Consider the following 19,475-nt stretch of genomic DNA (forward strand, 5'->3'; position numbering starts at 1 on the left):
TGGCTTTTTGGAATTATAATGTACCTTAAACCTTTTTCTCGGATTTCCGTTTGGTATACCCAGCTTAGTTCCAGTAATCATCGTCCCGTTAAATTAGTTGTCAGGAGTGTCACAAACCTAATAAATAAGCACTGCGGTGAATGTTAGAAGCACGTGACTAGAAGATGCCGTTGTTGTGTTGTTCTATTCACTCGAGCAAGTGGAAAATGAGTATGATATATATAATATTACATCAAATGTGTTTACTTTCTTACACGCAAAAGCATCATAAACAGCCTGAAAGGGAGCAGCCTTTCTCTGCTACCGTTTAATTTCTGCTAGCAAGGTACTGACCTCACTACACCAGTCTAGCTATGCATTCTAAAATTTACAGTACCATACAGTTGGTATGAATGCCGCTAGTTACAGTTCTTTCACGAACTATACTTGCAACCTGCATGTATTCCTTTACTAGTATACAATTGTGCCCACAGTTCCTGTGTGACCGAGCGAGGTGGCGCAGTGGTTAGACACTGGACTCGCATTCGGGAGGACGACGGTTCAATCCTGCGTCCGGCCATCCTGATTTAGGTTTTCCGTGATTTCCCTAAATCACTCCAGGCAAATGCCGGGATGGTTCCTCTGAAAGGGCACGGCCGACTTCCTTCCCTAATCCGATGAGACCGATGACCACACTGTCTGGACTCCTTCCCCAAAACCACCACCAGTTCCTGTGCTCGATAGTTACTTTCTTAAAATTAATGTTAGCCACCGATTGAGAATTGCCCCTCCACTTACCCAGTTACAGGTTCCAGCCCAGTGATTCGCTTCACACTTTGTTTTTGCCGACAGGTTGCCTGCTGACTTGCTACTGACTCACAGCTGTTTCGCAAACTAGTTCCCAAATTTTCCATCCATAGCGCCACTTGCCGTTTCTGTAAACTTAAGTTATCCATTATTAAGTATTTTTATATATTACTTGTTACACTGCTTCTGAGCACTTACATTTTCAACGATGCCTTATGCCAACTTCAGTTGCGTAAGTTTTTTCAAATGGCTCTGAGCACTATGGGACTTAACTGCTGAGGTCATCAGTCCTCCAGAACTTAGAACTATTTGAACCTAACTAACCTAAGGACACCACACACATACATGCCTGAGGCAGGATTCGAACCTGCGGCCGTAGTGGTCGCGCGGTTCGACTGAAGCGCCTAGAACCGCTCGGCCACACCGGCCGACCTGCGTAAGTTTTTGTTTTATTATGTTATCGTACTTTTATCCTCACCCTGAGACCAACTTCAAGTTATGAATGTCATTAACTAATTAGCTCTATTCTGGGACGATATTGCACTTGTTTCTGTACAGGCATTATGAACCATACGGAGGCATTTACGAGCCCTTTTTGGATTAATAGGTTCATTGTTGTATTACATATTGCTCGTGTATTTTCTAAGACAACAGCAATATGCTGCACTCATCTTATTTTCGACGATCGCAAATAATACGATACTTAGCAGTATGTACTTAGTTCTCAAATTTTAATATTTTTACCTAACGTCTACTTATTTGTGTTACATTTTTCTGCACAGTGTTCTGAAGAAGCGGCACTAGATGCTTGAAATCAGCAGAGATAAAATTTCTTTTGTGCAGCTGGTTGCTGATTATTTTAACAAACAGAAATAGATTTGCTGATGATGGATAAAGTACTAAAAGGATTAGCTTAGAGTTACTTTCGAAATAACATCTCCATCCGCAGTAGATACCAAAGCTGAAGCTTTCTGTGGTATCAAGACTTGAACTCCAGAATTTAGCATAGGCAGTGCCATACCATTCTGACACCGTTAGAGCGTTTAATATTAACGATTCCACCTTCATCACTAAGGAACACAACTAATTCTTTTTTTCTCTACAGTTTGCACGCGGTTGCTCTCGTAAATGACTCGTACCATTGCACAGGGATCTTTTTATAAGTAAGACATAAATATCACCGTTTATGGTATTTTTTACTATACACTGTTGTGCAAAACGTAAGGAGGAAAGTAACTTCCGCGTTATGTGTCACTGCCAAGTAATATACGGGGCACGTTTGAAAAGCCCGTGCAAAAATAAAAACTACTTACATGTTTGGGGTAAACCTTTTTTATTTTTCGACAGTCTCCTTTTAAACTTATACATTTCGTCCACTCTTAAGAGTGCTAGTTCCGCAAGTTTCGCAGGAGAGCTTCTGTAAAGTATGGAAGGTAGGAGACGAGGTACTGGCAGAAGTAAAGCTGTGAGGACGGGGCGTGAGTCGTGCTTAGGTAGCTCAGTTGGTAGAGCACTTGCCCGCGAAAGGCTAAGGTCCCAAGTTCGAGTCTCGGTCCGGCACACAGTTTTAATCTGCCAGGAAGTTTCATATCAGCGCACACTCCGCTGCAGAGTGAAAATCTCTTTCAGGAATTGTCCAAGTCTGCAGAATAGCTATTGGTTGCTGCAATCACCTCATCGTTTGAATAAAATCTTTGTCCCGCCAGCCATTTCTTCAAATTGGGGAACAAATAGTAGTCCCAGGGAGCCAAGTCTGGAGAATACGGGGGATGTGAAACGAGTTGGAATCCTATTTCCATTAATTTTGCGACCCCAACTGCTGATGTGTGTGCTGGTGTATTGTCGTGATGGAAAAGGACTTTTTTGCCGTCCTATCCCCGGCGTTTTTCTTGCAGCTCGGTTGTCAAACGGTTCAGTAACGATGAATAATATGCACCTGTAAAAGTTTTACCCTTTTCCAGATAGTCGATAAGGATTATCCCTTGCGAATCCCAAAAGACAGTCGCCATAAACTTTCCTGGCGAAGGAATGGTCTTCGCCTTTTTTAGTGCAGATTCTCCCTTGGTAATCCATTGTTTAGATTGTTGTTTGGTCCCAGGAGCATAGTAATGTATCAATGTTTCATCCACAGTGACGAAACGGCGCTTAAAGTCCTGCGGATTCTTCCTGAACAGCTGCAAACAATCCTTGAAAACACTTCAGAGGATTCCGTTTTTGGTCAAGCGTGAGCAGTCGCGGAACCCATCTTGCCGATAGCTCTCTCATGTCCAAATGTTTATGCAAAATATTATGTACCCATTCATTCGAGATGCCCATAGCACTAACAGTCTCACGCACCTTAACTCTTCTGTCATCCATCACCATATCATGGATTTTATCAATGATTTCTGGAGTCGTAACGTCCACAGGGCGTCCAGAACGTTCAACATCACTTGTGCCCATATGGCCACTCCGAAAATTTTGAAACCACTTATAAACTGTTCTAATCGAAGGTGCAGAGTCACCGTAATGTTTATCAAGCTTCTCTTTAGTCTCCTGAGGCGTTTTACCTTTCATAAAGTAAAGTTTTACCAATACACGAAATTCTTTTTCGTCCATTTCTTTGACAATCACTCGACTTCCTTGATTCACACGAATGCCAGACACAGAGAGACCAATATGGCTGAAACTTGGTGTGCGTTCTTTCCAAAGATGCTACTAACTAAACATGACCTCGATACGCGCCGGTGGTGCCATCTCTCGGACTTTGTACGGACTTTTCAAACGCCCTTCGTAGCTTGATGAAACTTGGATCATGCATAAAAACAACTGCTACGGTATAGTAGAGAAGGTAACTCAAAGAAATACGGATTGAAACGGACAGTTAAAGCGTTCATATTTAAAGACAATTACTCTTAAGTCACTGCGATTCATGATATTTTCCTGGACATTACAAGCTGCTGGACATGGTTCTTAATAGGGTGTGTGATCATCACTGACAGCGACGGCAGTGCGTGCCTCCAACGTTCTCTTATCCTGGTCATAAGACTGATAAGGAGTTCTTGTGGAAGGACGTTCCATTTCTCCTCTACAGCCGGCCGGAGAGGCCGTGCGGTTCTAGGCGCTACAGTCTGGAGCCGAGAGACCGCTACGGTCGCAGGTTCGAATCCTGCGTCGGGCATGGATGTATGTGATGTCCTTAGGTTAGTTAGGTTTAATTAGTTCTAAGTTCTAGGCGACTGATGACCACAGAAGTTAAGTCGCATAGTGCTCAGAGCCTTTTGAACCATTTCTCCTCCACCGCTGTTGACAACTATTGGATTCATTGGTGTGCGTGGACGATCCCCTCGTTCCAGGAGGTCCACAACCCACTCTGTTCGATGCGGTGGCGCACTATCATCCACAAAAGTGAAACGAGAACCGAAAACACCCCGGAAAAGAGGCACATGGGGAGGGAATATGGTGTAACGTTGACCAGCGAGTGCGCCATGTTCAAAGATTTCGAGGTCAGTACGTCCATGCAACATCATGCTCCCCTGTCGTGACACCTGGAACATCCCTCATCATGCTGGACAATGCTGGATGTATCCTCTTATGGCGAGACGTGTGAACACGTAATGCATCCAGGAATATTGGCGAACTTGACCGTTTTGGTGGTCCAGGTTTCATGGCCTCAGGAGGTATAACGTTTCGCAGGTGTACTGATCCACAAATCTTTGAACACGGTACACATACCTGGCAGCGTTATTGTGACATTGTACTCGTTCCTCCACGTGCTTCCTTTGAGGGGCGCATTCTGATCTGGTTTCATTTTTATGGATGACAACGAGTGACCACATAGAATAGCGCAGTTGGAGAAGCTCTTGGAACGGGAGGATATTTGGCGAATGGACTTGCGTACCGGTTCCGCTAATATAAATCCTATCGAGCACTTGTGGGGTGCGGTGGGGAGTCCTATAGTAGCACGTCCACTTACACCAACGACCATTTACCCGTTGTCACAAGTTCACTGCTGGAAAACTGGAACGCCCTAGCCCAAGAACGCCTTACCAACCTTGTGCACAGCATGGGAGCACGTTGCAGGCATGCTTTGCTGTCCGTGGTGATCAGAGCCTATTAGGAATCTTGTCTCGACGCTTATAATACCCAAGGGACCATCAGAAATCGCGGTGACTTCATTGTATTGGTTGTTTTAAATAAAAGTGTCATTTATGTTTGTCCCATTACGTATTTGTTTCAGTTACCTTCTGCGTTATGCTGTGCTGCGCTATACTATTCTATACTGTTTGGCTCAAGATCCGTCGAGCTGTGTTACTTCGCAGTGACACGTAACACAAAAGCTGCTTTCGTCCTTCCTTTTTGCGCACCAGTGTGAATCAATACTGACTGCCAGAATCGATTGATAGATACACAGCTGATGATACCGTACGCGTTCTTGATCAGTTATAAGACTGCACCATACTACGGAACAAATACCTGAATTTTAATAGCAATGAATTGCATATTTGCCACTTTAGAACATATTTTCAGGAGAACCAACAAAACAGTGATGTTCAAAGTCTTGGCGGCGAAATTGTTATATATTTCATGAACATATGAGTAGATTTCTTCGATGAGCAATCTCACGCAAGATAGAGCCCTATTAGCCTATAAGACCGTATCGTCTTCGGTTGTCTTTCGAAGTTCGTCGGCCGTACTAATGATCCTGTTGTATTACATGCATGTGACGTCGGTTACTCTGTTGTTCAGAACAGGATGCTGATGTAGGAATCTAAAATCACACGAAACAGTCGTGAATTGAAACTGAGCCGTATTACGACGGTTTCCCAGAAAGTAATGACCGAGCCAGGTGGCGCAGTAGTTAGCACAATGGATTCACATTCGGGACGACGACGGTTCAAAACCCCATCTGGTCATAGAGATTTGAATTTCCGGTGGTTTCCCTAAATAGCTCACAAGCAACGGCCAGAATGGTTTCTTTGAAAAGGACACGGTCTATTTCTTTCTCAATTCTTTCGTAATCGGAGCTTGTGCTCTGTCTCTGATGACCTCACTGTCGACCGGACTTTAAACTCAAATCTTCCTTCTCCCATCAAGAAGTAATGCACCACATTTTTTCTGCAACAATTAATTATTCCATAGAATGAAAATTACACACATGAAAGAAGGGCTTTTACTTACTCCAATGGCATTCCTGTATCGAGACACAAGGATGTAGTGGGGAGAAGGATGACGTCATTCCATCGATTGTCTCTGCTTCGGGCTCGAAATGGTTAATCCAGGTTTCATCACCTGTACAGTTTGGGACAAGACCGTCCCCTTAGCTTCAAAATGTTGCAAAAACTCGGAACAATTTTTCTTCTTTTCTTTTTTCCCTGAGAGATTTGTGTTCCACGTCACGATAGCTCGTAACCCATCTTGCACACTCTTTCGAGTTTCCAAGAGCGCGGATTATTGCATCCACACTTGCGTTACTAATTGACAGCAGCTACAACAACTGCCGAGTAGTAATGAGTGTACCCTAGGGCATGATAACATCACCTAGCTACAGAATGTCAAGTGTGATGGCCGCAGAAGGTCTCACCGCCCACTGCAAATTATCGATCTCCGACGAACCGCCTTCTCCTCATCTTCTTCGTCCAGCGACCAGCTGTACTCCTGTCGACTGCGAATGCTCCATAGATTTGACACACACATTTCTGAATATTCCCCACAGCTGCTTTCCCCTCAGTGAGAAATATATTGACCTCGCGCTGCTTGTAACGTACGTCACTTACAGACGCCATTTTTAGATATTGCTATATCTACATTATCTATCGGAGGAAACGGAAATTTTGCATGCGCTCTGGGCCGGCCGAAGTGGCCGTGCGGTTAAAGGCGCTGCAGTCTGGAACCGCAAGACCGCTACGGTCGCAGGTTCGAATCCTGCCTCGGGCATGGATGTTTGTGATGTCCTTAGGTTAGTTAGGTTTAACTAGTTCTAAGTTCTAGGGGACTAATGACCTCAGCAGTTGAGTCCCATAGTGCTCAGAGCCATTTTTTTTTGCATGCGCTCTCATGAAATTGCAAAGTATTCATACCTAACGTTTAGCGTCGCACAGATTCCGTAAGGAGATTTAGAAATAGTAATATCTGGTGTTGAGAAGCAACTCAGAGTTGAAAACAAATGATTCGCCAGGTGTAGATGGAAATCCAATTTGGTTAACAGAGCGTACTCTACAGCATTGGCCCCTTACTTAGCTTACATTTACCGCGAATCTCTCGCCCAGCGCAAAGTCCCAAACGAATGGAAAACAGCACAGATGATACCTCTACGAGAAGAAGACCCTTGTACTTAATAACGGTATCCTGCAGAATTCTTGAACATATTCAGAGTGTAATAGCTTCCCTTCAGGCAGAAAAGCTTCGGCCACCAATAAACGCGGATTTAGAAAGCATCATTCGTGCGAAACTCGAGGTGCACTTTTCTCGTACGATTTCCTGGGAGCCATATTCATAGATTTCCGAGTAGTGTTTTGACACAGTGTCCTTCGGCAGAGTGTTAACGAAGGACCAAGCTTAGAGAATAGTTTCTCAGATAGGTGAGTTGCTCGAAGACTTCTTGTGTATTAGGTCCAAGAACGTTGTCCTGGACTGCGAATATCGTATCGTCAGGAATGCCCCAGGGAAGCATTATCTAATACATAAAGATCTGATATATGTAAGGTGAACACCAATCTGCCACTGTTTATTGATGACTCTGTAGTGCCCGCGAAATTATCGTGATTGAGTGATTCTAGAACGATATAGAATGATTTAGACAGAATATCTATTTGCTGTGATGAATGGTAGATTTCCTTTTTTTTTTGGGGGGGGGGGGGGGGGAGGACTCTTCTGGCTTCTGACTGGTTTGATGCTTCCCTCCACGTATCCTCTGCAGCTTCTAGCATCATAAAAGTTATTCTGTGATGTCTTAACAGGCCAACCTGTCCATTCTTCTTGTCAGTGTTTCCCGCATATTCCATTCCTCACAGATTCTTCGGAGAACCTCATCCCTTATCAGTGAACGGAATTTTCAACATTCTTTTGTAATACCACATCCCAAAAGCTTTGATTCTCTTCTGATATCGTTTTCCAACAGTCCATGTTTCACTGTGATCCAGTGCTCCAGATGTACATTCTCAGAAATTTCTTCCTCAAATTAAGACCTCCGTTTGATACTAATAGACTTCTCTTTGTCAGTGGTAGTGGCACCTTGCTAAAATGTTGGAAAACAAACTTAATGCACATCAGTATAGAAAATAGTCATGTAATACAATACTAAAGGTGTGCTGCTTGACACTCACGTCAATTAAATACCTAGGCGTAACGTTGTAAAGTGATGTGAAATTGAACTAGCACGAAAAGACCGTAGTAGGGAAGGTGTATGGTCGACCTCGGTTTACTGGGAGAAATTTTAGGAAAACGTAGCTCATCTACAAAGGAGACCACGTATACAATACTTGTGAGACACATTCTCCTCTAGTGTTTGGGATCCCCAAAGGTCGAATTAAAGAAAGACATCTAAGCAATTCACAAGCGTATTACTAGGTATCTTATCGGTAGACGTGATCAATATGCGAGTATTACGAAGATGGTTCGTAAACTGAAATCGGAATCCGCGAAGGGAAGGCGACGTTCTTTGCGCGAAATACTATCGAGAAAATTCAGCGAACTGATAGTCGCAGCCGACTGTAGAACATTCTGCTGCCGCCAACACACAGTTGGCCTAAGGACTGCGAAGACGAGGCAAATTAGAGCTCGTACAGAGACGTACAGACAGTCTATTTTCCCTCGCTCCCTTTGCTAGTAGAACATGAAAGGGAATGGCTAGTAGTAATTCACGGTACCCCTCACCATGCACCATACAGTGGCTTGCAGGGTACGTATGTGATGTCGATGTAATTTCGTATTCGCACTATTGTTCCTGCCGAGAAAAAATTGTGGAGACACCACTGTCTGGGCGAGCCCTGAAAATTAAAATTGACAGTAATTTTACTTTTTCATACCGAAATAAGTTATTAAAACGACTGGTGAACTTCCACCGACACGGACTTCCCTTTAGTCTGTCATACAAGACATTTAGGAGAAATTAGGTCACGGTTAATTAGCATAGCACAGAATGTTATGGCAAAAAGAAAAGTTGTGATCTATATGAAGGTTAATTTAAACCCTATTGTGCTTTGATCCTGTTGGAAGTGATACGCCGTTGCTTTCCTGCGTCTTTGAAACTGAGTTATCGAGTCAATTGTAAGGGGACACAGTTAATTTTAACTACGAACTGCGATGCGGAATGGAATTTTTCACACGAATAAATAGATACGAGAGGTGACAGAAACGAAAAGTAGTAAGAGTGGCTGAGGATTGATTTACGAGTCGATGGTGCGTGATCCGGCACCTATACTCTTAGCCATACATCTTAATCATATACTGTATGTATATGCAACGAATTTGCATCCAACGCAAGAAATACGCTTTAATGCCTGTACTGTTGGTATTTCAGAAAAACATTGTTGTCAATCTTGCAAATGCAACAGCAACTGTGGACTTAAAGCATAAACTGGTTTCTGTCATTTCTGAACTGGGTCCAGTAGTTAAAATAGACCCGAGTTTCGTAGCTCACAAATTGACCAGATGCATAAAAATTTCCATGTTTACACAGTAGAACTTCTAATGCAACTCAGTTCTGTCCTTTCAACTGAGAGATACCTTCGTAACGCTTTAATGTTTATGTGTAAACATAGATGCTAGGCGCTCTGCATTTTGTGTGTCGTTGATAAATGTCATCTTGTTGTACACCATGAGCGGCACTTCCAGACTACTTGCCAGATACGCATTTGGGTACGCAGCTCATCATCAGTGACATCTGACAGAAAGGATAAACATATGTATGCATGCCTATGTCGATAATACAGAAAGCTTCGTAGGCATTAAAGTAAAAAAATAATATTACTTGCGTACTGCGCGCGTAGACATGAAAACGACTTGCCTGTTATTGCAAAATCTTCGATTACAAATAAAGGACTTATTTCAATAGTGGTAAAAGTTCATTTCTGTTCACATTGAGATACAGAGTCCTAAGGTTAAATGAGCGCTGAAAAATCTGCAGTTGAGATACCAGAAATATTCAAGCATATGGCTTCTTGCTAGAGATGAATCTTTCTTTCTGTTTGTTTGGCTCATTAATTTCGGAAGCATTATAGACAGAAAAGTGGAGGCAATGGGCTTGCACCACTATTGAAATAAGCCCTTCAAATTACGTCAGGTCAGAAACTCAGAAAGCCCGTGAACATTAGAAGTATAATCATAACCCAGTACATAAACGGGCATACATGACTACGGTAGCTTCAATTATCTCGTGGTAAAAACAAAATTTCTTACCTCAGCGGCACATAGATCATTGCATGTACATGTTATCAAACTATAAAACGCTAAATGGAATGAGAAGGACTATTTTGTTACAATACATGTAACCCCAAGACCATCAGACTATTTCTTCTATCAGTTGTGTGTGAATTGCAATATCATTTATCTCAACCACACTTCCGGGTCGTATCGGTAAGACGTTTTATTTCTACCACGAGATAATGAACCTAACATAGTTACGTATGCATGGTCATTTACAAATTTTATTCGAGAGGTTCCTATGTCTCTAGAGTGATATCATTTGTAAATATCGTAGAGGATTTACACCTAAGAGGCACATGATTTAATGTAGACAATCATAATATGTAAGTAATAATTTTCCCACTTTGGTGTAAACTATGTTTTCTTGTGTTATTGAAATGCGTATGCAAACATTTGTTATAGAATTGACTTATTGTCGACTGGAAGCATGCGGCACTATAAATATTCCTATAAATATTTATCATGCCAAGATCGCCTAATCGCTGCAGTATTCACATTATCTGAGTCAGCAAATAACTGTCATCTTCATGTGTGATAATGAATCCAGTCATTTTCATCATGATATATAAACTCTAGTTATATGCAGACTGAATATCATGAAAATCCTTAAAAAACGTCATTTGCTGAAACCACTAATTGTATAGTGCAGAGTCGCGCGGGGTAGCCGCACTGTCTAGGGCATCTTGTCACGGTCCGCGCGACTGCCCCGTCGGAGGTTCGAGTCCTCCCTCGGGCGTGTGTGTGTGTTGTGGGGGGGGGGGGGGGGGAGAATCTTAGGGTAAGTTAGTTTAAGTTGGATTAAGTAGTGTGTAAACTTAGAGACCGATGATCTCATCCAAAAATTTCTATAGTGCAGCGATTACACCATCTTAACATAATATACTGGACGTAAATAATTGCTTTTTATCATCTGTAACAGATGAGAATGATGGACTGTGTGTCCGAATACTGATCTGGCAAATGGAAACACCTGAAGTACAGCTAACGGTGTACAGCAAGTTTCTCTTACGTTTCCATTTCTATTCTAAACGATTTTTCGCAGTAGTAGTAGTAGTAGTAGTAGTAGTAGTTTCATCGATTTCTAGATTCTTTGGTGTTGTTTTATTCTAGAACAGAGAGATACTCCCGTCTAAAGTTTTTGTTTGTTGGGGAGACTTCATCTTTCTAATTTGGCACAGGTGCTTGGCAACTATTCCATCTGAAATTCATGCGCTTCATTCCAGATATTGCTTTTTCAGACGAACGTAACACGAAAGCTCCTCTGATGCTGTGCAACTCAGTTCTTTCGCTCAATTTTATTATTTTTGCTGATTAATAGACAAAATTATGAAAGTGAAGCGATCGAGTCTCTATCTCTCTCTATCTCTATCTCTCTATCTCTCTCTCTCTCTCTCTCTATCTCTCTCTATCTCTCTCTATCTCTCTCTATCTCTCTCTATCTCTCTCTATCTCTCTCTATCTCTCTCTATCTCTCTCTATCTCTCTCTATCTCTCTCTCTATCTATCTCTATCTCTCTCTCTATCTCTATCTATCTCTATCTATCTCTATCTCTCTCTCTCATCATGATTGTGAACAGTAGTGGTGGTGGTGGTGGTGTGGTGGTGGTAATAGTAGAGCACGCGATATTTTTGTAATATCTTCTTGTTCCGCATGTTTCAGTGAGTCCGACGGCAAGGTGTACGAAGCTTACGTGAAGGAGAAGGAGGAAGCGAAGAAGGAATACCAGCAGGCAGTGGCCAGCGGACAGACAGCGGCTCACGTTGCTGTCAGGTGAATAACTAGTTAGAGCGAACACAGAAGCTAATAGTACATGCAGCCTCGTAATTCGTAGTTCTCAACGAATCCTGTCGCACCTTCGTACTTTTCAGTGCGCGAGACTCCAACACATTTACCGTGTCCGTAAACGTGGAGGCGGGCAGCAAGGTCACGTATAACCTGACGTACGAGGAGCTGCTGACGCGCCGCCTCGGCTCCTACAACCACGTCATCAACCTACAGCCTGGGCAGGTAGGCAACCCAACTGACGGCCGCGCGCCGCACTTCTGCAGCTATCCTCGTGTGAAGGCGCTCCACTGAAGGCTGACCCCTTCCCTTATCCTCATTGCTGGCCGTTAGAACACCACAAATGCGGCGCGCAGTAATTGTCAAATTGAGGTGAAGTGCAATAGATGTTTGGATGGTATGTCAGCGCAATCGCACAAACCACATACGAGTAACGCCATTTACATTCTTGGGCGCAAGGGAAGATTACACATTGGATCTACATCTACATCATAATCCGCAAGTCACCTCATGTGTGGCAGAGCGTACTTTCGGTACCACTATCTGATCTGCAACGCTGTTACACTCGCGAATAGTGCGTAGGAAGAATGATTATCGGCAAGCTTCTGTATTGGCTCTAATTTCTCGAACTTTCTCCTCGTGGTCAATACGCGAGATGTATGTGGAGGGAAGTAATGTGTTGTTCAGGTTACCATCCATTCAGAGGCTTTTGCACGCAGAGACAGTTTTTTTGATTTGTAAATAATAGTCCTTTGGAATTTTTATTGGCAGATCTAGATTTCAGCTAGAAACCAGCCATTCTCAATGCACTATCCTCTTTGAGTATTCAATGAACTGTGTACAAAGCCAGATCAACAGGCATTACATGCATTGACCAAAAAAGGATAGTGCATTGAGAATGGCTAGTTTCTAACTGAAATCTAGATCAACCAATAAAAATTCCAAAGGACGACTGATAGCTGAAATCTATTATTTACAAAGTAATGTGTTGTCCGACTCCTCCTCAAAAGTGCTGACCCAAAATTTCAGTAGTAAATATCTCCGTGATGGACAACGCCTCTCTTATAAGGTCTGCCAGTGGAGTTTGTTTAGCATCTCCAAAACTCTCTCTCACCAGCTAAACGATCCCGTGAAGCAACGCGCCGCTCTTCGTTGTATCTTCTTTATCTCCTCTATCAGTCCTATCTGATAGGGATCCCAGACAGATAGACAATACTCAAGAATCGGGCCAACAAGCGCCTTATAAGCCACTTCTTTCGTGGATCAGTTAAATTTCCTTAATATTCTTCCGATGAATCAGAGTCTGGTATCCACTTTTCCCACTATCTGTTTTATGTGGTCATTCCACTTAAGGTCGGTCTGGGTAGTTACTCCTAGATATTTTACGGCAGATACTGTCTCCAGCTGTTAGTCATCAATAGTGTAGCTGTATAGTAGTGGATTCCTTTTCCTATTTATGCGCAATACATTACATTTATTTACGTTCATGGTCAACTGCCAGAGCCTGCACCAATCACCAATCATCAACACTCTGCAGGTCGTTCTGCAAATTCTTACTGTCTTCTGGCGTTGCTACTTTGGTACACAACTGCATCATCTGCGAATTTCCTTAAAGAGCATCCGAGGCTTTCTGCTAGATCATTTTTTAAATATTGTAAACAGCAACGGTCGTATCACACTTGCCTGTGGTACTCCGGATATTAACTTCAATCTGTCGATTTTATTCCGTTAAGAGCGACGTGTTGAGTTCTATCTGCAAGAAAGTCTTGAATCCAATCGCAAGTCTGCTCGTATTTTTTTCATTAAACGGCAATACGGGACAGTGTCAAATTCCTTACTGAAATCAAGGAACACGGCATCAGCCTGAGCGCCGTTGTCCACTGCGCTGTGGGTCTCATGGAGGAACAGAGCGAGCTGAGTTTCGCAGGATCTCTGTTTGCGGAATCCATGTTGATTTTTATTTTTATAGAGGAGATGTTTATTTACCAAGACGATCATAATTCTTGAGCATAAAACATGTTCCATAATTCAACAAGAGATTGAAGTCAACGATATAGGTCTATAACTGTGTGGATCTGTCTTACGGCCCTTGTTTAAAAGCGGGAATGACCTACGCTTTTTTCCAGTGGTTAGGTACCTTTCGTCGCTCAAGCGATCTACTATAAATTGCAGCTAGAAGGGGAGCAAGTTCTTTCGCATAATCTTTATAGAATCTTATAGGTATCCCATCTGGTCCTGACGCCTTTCCACTACTAGGGGATTGTAGCTGCTTTTCATTTCCGCGATCGGTTATCTCAATATCTGCCATTTCGACATTCGTACGACGGTTGACAGGAGGGACAGTGTTAAGATTTTCCACGGTGAAACAACTTCGTAAGACCGAATTCAGTATTTCGGCCTTCTCACTGTTATCTTCTGTTTCGGTGCCGGTGTGGTCGCTGCGAGAATGAATAGATGATTGTAACCCACTTACTGATTTTCATACGACGAAACTCTCTTAGTAAATGAAGATCGTATAGTTAAGGCTAACCGGCCATTGACCTCCATCTGTGCTGGATGCAAACGCATTGTCCGTACTCTTACGGGACTCGGTAAGATTGTCTGGCTCGAGTAATGAGTGTAATGGGCAGGGGCACTGCGAATGTTGTGTGTGGACATTAAGTTGGGAATGTGGGTCTCAAGAGGAGCGTGTAAGGGATAAATCCATGCAGTCGCACTATCCTCTGTGGATAGAGCGACTGCCATGTAAGCAAGAGATCCTGGGTTCGAGTCCCGGTCGGGACACAGATTTCTCAACTGTCCCCGTTGATGTATATATCAACGCCTGTAGACAGCTTAGGGTCTTGATTTAATTATTTCAAAATCTCTTAGAGTTTTTACTCAGGTCGGTTGACAACGTCTTACTTTCAAAACCACTGACGCTTCTCTCATTGCTCTCCTTACTCATTTTAGCTTCGTTCAGTTTTTGTTTGTCAGCTAGGTTTTAACTTCTCTTTAATCTGAGATGAAGTCCTCTTTGATTACATAGCGCTTTTCTAACACGGCTATTAAACCATGGTAGATCTCTCCATGGGTTTGTCATTTAGAAATCACATTTGAATGTTGGTTGTTTGAGAATATCGTGCTGTGCCCCTTTTAAAAGGAAATGTAGTCCATTAACAAAGGGAGTAGCTTACAAAGCACTCGTTCGACCAATGCTTGAATATTGCTCCTCAGCCTGGGATCCGTACTAGATAGGCCTGACAAAGGAGATAGAGAAAGTCGAAGGAAGAGCAGCATATTTCGTTACAGGTTCATTTAGTAAGCGTGAGAGCGTCAGGGAAATGCTCGGTCAACTACAGTGGCAAAAGCTGCAAGAGAGGCGTTCTGCATTATGGTATGGTCCACTATTAAAATTCCGAAAGCTTACGTTCCTAGAAGAGTCAAACAATGTACTGAACCATACATGCTCTCGTTCCGCGATTTGTTGCAAAATTTGATCAGAATCCTACGACTGTTCGGCGAAAATGGTATTGATGTGTTCAGGTGGACCATGCCGTACCTCAGCGCTCGAAAGGATAGAGATATTGTTTGCTCAGCTGTCAAATACGTTGAATCGGAAAATGTAATTGTTTGCAGCAAGCTAAGTATTCGCACGGACAGTGAGACGTCTGGAGCACCACGGACTGCCAGTTGTTGTGGCTTCCCTTGACTTGTTGCAAAAAAAGGCGCTCCGACTATGAGGTACAACGAAGATACTGACACAGGAGGGGCACCACGTAGTGTATCAAACGACTCCCTGATCAGCATACAGCGTCATATCATAACAGACATAGCTGCGTATGGAAGCACAGAGGAGAAGAAACATACCAGATTCTGTGTGTCATCCTGATGAGTTCCAGCACTGTCGTAATGGGTATACAACAAGACCAACCTCTAGTAGTACTCGTAGCCAGTTATTTGGACAGAAGGCGCTAAATTTTATTTTCAATATTTCGTTTAATTATTGACTGAATTCAAAAATTTAAAAAGTTGTCGTAATATACTCATTAAGAGGCGTAAAATTACGTTAAGATAAACAAAGGTTCGAAAAGGTTAACACAAGTCACAAAGTGTAAATATATCTTGAGGCAAACTAACTCAGAGCGCCCAAATTATCCAGACTATATTCGTCCGATATATGAGAATGAGAACACTCGGCGATTTTCAACAGGCCTTACAGGTGATTTCAAACCTTTTCGAAACTTTTTCTCACTTACATCCACCACAAAAATATGAAAGGAGAAAAGTTGGTCATTACTGCATTTTCGTTGTTCGTGCAGTAAATCTTCAGCATCAGGCATGTGGTTTCAAATTATGACTTCTTTACTCCTTACCCTATTTGCAACACATCTTGCAGAAGTATCCACATGCTATGTTTCTTTGTACCGCTGACTTTCCAAACACAGTTATATATCGTTATACACAATTTTCTTCTCGAAATTTACGTACTCTGTCGTTTTCGGACCAGGGTCCCCTACCTCAAATTGATACTTTTACATTTCTCCATCATCCCAGAAAGTTTTTAACATCGTAACGGGATCAACTTGTACGCCACTGAAAGTAACTACAAAATGTACCATTGTAAGACACATAGTTCAGGACATAAGACATCACAAAAATTGAGGCGCGTGACATACTACCTTTTCTTAAAACCGATCGATTAGATTCTCTTAGTTATTCGGGGGAGGGGGGGGGGGGTTACTGGTCCTCTCGAACATCGCGGCATGTTATAATTTCGTCACCTCTTAATATAATGATGATTTACACTATTCGTTGCATTCCTTGTTTAGCCTTGTCATGACCATCGTAAGTAAGCTTCCAGAAGATAATTATTTGAAGGTACGTAACTGTGTTTGAAAACCTTAAATTTCTAGAGCAAGTTTGCCAATTAGTCCCTACCTCGAGTGACACCTCATTCAGACCATAATGAAACAAAAAACAAACGCGTTCTTCCTGTATTTTGGTCCAGGTGTCAAGGTTCAACCTCCCTGGAGACAACTTGTAGCATGAACGTAATTTAAATATGAAGACCATTGTATCAGAAAAATTCTGAGGTGTCGCCAGACGAAGTTTCCGTTTTATTTTTACATTATGCAAAGTAAAAGTTAATATCTACGAAATACTCATAGTCAAGCCTGTCAGACGATGTGAAATTACCTGCAATGCTAGCTACATAGCGTTTTAAATAAAAATGGTCAAAACTATAAAAAAGTTGCTATAATATGTACGGAAACCGTTACCTGTTGAGATATCGCTCAATCTGTCCTCTCACTCCAACCTGTCTGTTACGTAGAAGTAAATACTACGGGCAGTGCTGCATGTGTTCATCACGCAGCCAGAAACATCGTTCAGCGCTTCCTCGTAGTCAACTATGCAGTCTTTCAAATACATCTGACTCTATTCGGATTGCGTCATATACATTGGTCACACGCTCCTGTATCGCCTGCACATTGTTGACGTGTTGGACATACACTATTGACTTCAGATGTTCCGGTAGCCACAACTCTAACGGATTCATATCTGGTGAACAGACAGTTGGCCATGTTACTGGACCTCCTCATTCAATCCATCGCCCACGAGCCATTGCAGTTTACTACTGTCTCACGATCCGTAGAAAATGGCGTAGTGCCGCGTAGTACATAAACCACAGTAGTTACCTTTCTGCAAGGGTAATGTTCACCACTTTGGATTCCGGAGAAATGAAGGGACTTATCTTAGAAGGGACTTATCTTAGAAGATAGATTAAGGAAAGGCAAGCCTACATTTACAGCATTTGTAGACTTAGAGAAAGCTTTTGATAGACCTAGAGAAAGCTTTCGACAATATTGATTGGAACACTCTCTTTGAAATTCTGAAGGTAGTGGGGGTAAACTACAGAGAGCGAAGGGCTATTTACAACTTTTACAGAAACCAACGCTAGTCATGAGAGTCAAGGGGCATGAAAGGAAGGCAGTGGTTGAAAAGGGAGTGAGACAATGTTATTCAGTATGTACATTGAACAAGCAGTAAAGGAAAGGAAAGGAAAAATTGGACTAGGAATTAAAGTTCAGGGAGAAGAAATAAATACTTTGAGTTTTGCCGATGACATTGTAATTCTGCCAGACAAAGAAAAGGACTTGTAAGAGCAATTGAAAGGGATGGACAGTGTCCTGAAACGAGGATATAAGATGAACATCAACAAAAATAAAACAAAGTTAATGGAATGTAGTCGAACTAAATCAGGTGATGCTAAAGGAATCAGATTAGGAAACGAGACACTTAGAGTAGTAGATGAGTTTTCCTATTTGGACAGTAAATTAACTGATTACGTCCAAAGTAGAGGGGATGTAAAATGTAGGCTGGCAACGGCGAGGAAAGCATTTCTGAACAAGAGAAAAAATTGCTAACATCGAATATAGCTTTAAATGTTAGGAAGTCTTTTCCGAAGGAATTTGTCTGGAGTGTGGCCATGTATGGAAGTGAAACATGGACGATAAAAAGTTCAGATTAAAAGAGAATAGAAGCTTTCGGAATATTGTACTGCAGAGGAATGCTGAAGATCATATGGATCGATCACGCAACTAATGAGGAAGTCCTGAATAGAATGGGGATACAAGACACATTCACAAGACACATTCAGACATCAAGGGATCACCAGTTTAGTGTTGGAGGGAAGTGTGGGGGATAAAAATCGCAGAGGGAGACAAGAGATGAGTAAGTAAGTAGATTCAGCAGGATGTCAGTTGCAGCAGTTATTCGATGAAGATGCTTGCACAGGATAGATTGCCAAAGAGAACTGCATCAACCCAGTCTTCGGACTGAAGACCACAACAACAACAACAATACCGACGTAATGTTGACCAATAACGCTGGTAACTCATGAAGCAAAACTCGCTGATGCACAGTACCTATTACTTCGTTCGGTAAAATTTGTGTCCTATTAGTCTCACTAACAATTTTTGCTGATACAGTGATACTGAAACGATCCAGATTCCTCGCCTACATGGCTGTTCGAATGTTTACACCTGCCCATACGTGAGTACAGTCGAAATTTGCTATGTCATCTCTTATGACTCTACACATTACATGTCACATGTAAAAGGGTCCATATCTCTACAGGTATTGGTTTTCGGACATAGTTATATGAACTTCTAGTTCTGCCCATTACTACGTTCTGTGGGAGTAAGTGACACTTTGTTTTAAAACATTCTGTACTTTTTACTCTGTAACATAAACTATGACAAATATCTTTGAGTCTATTTTTAATATTACGTTTCGTTTGCCCAAGTGAAGCTTTATGTTTCAAAATAATGGAAGACACTTTCCCTAACAGACCTGCCGACTAGATAAAAACGTAGTGTTTTCTTTGCAGAGCGAGCGATCATTATCATAAATTGCTTGTTATTGCACGCTCAACAGGATCCTACAGGTTGTGTATTTGCAAATCTGCGCATAAAAAGGTGCTTGCACCAACTTTCCGGAATACCATTATGCAAACGGA

At 42.2% G+C, this 19,475-nt stretch overlaps 1 protein-coding gene across 1 annotated transcript in view; it reads left to right on the forward strand.

The window, feature by feature from the left end:
* The window catches only part of LOC126456543 (inter-alpha-trypsin inhibitor heavy chain H4-like), a 195,857-nt gene that overhangs the window by 106,047 nt on the left and 70,335 nt on the right, over positions 1-19,475 (forward strand). The window contains exons 3-4 of the mRNA XM_050092291.1: positions 11,852-11,962; positions 12,061-12,199. Of these exons, the coding sequence (XP_049948248.1) occupies positions 11,852-11,962; positions 12,061-12,199 (250 nt within the window). The remainder of the gene's footprint in view (positions 1-11,851; positions 11,963-12,060; positions 12,200-19,475) is intronic.

The sequence above is a fragment of the Schistocerca serialis genome, chromosome 2 (assembly GCF_023864345.2).
Source record: "Schistocerca serialis cubense isolate TAMUIC-IGC-003099 chromosome 2, iqSchSeri2.2, whole genome shotgun sequence".
Lineage (NCBI taxonomy): Eukaryota > Metazoa > Arthropoda > Insecta > Orthoptera > Acrididae > Schistocerca > Schistocerca serialis.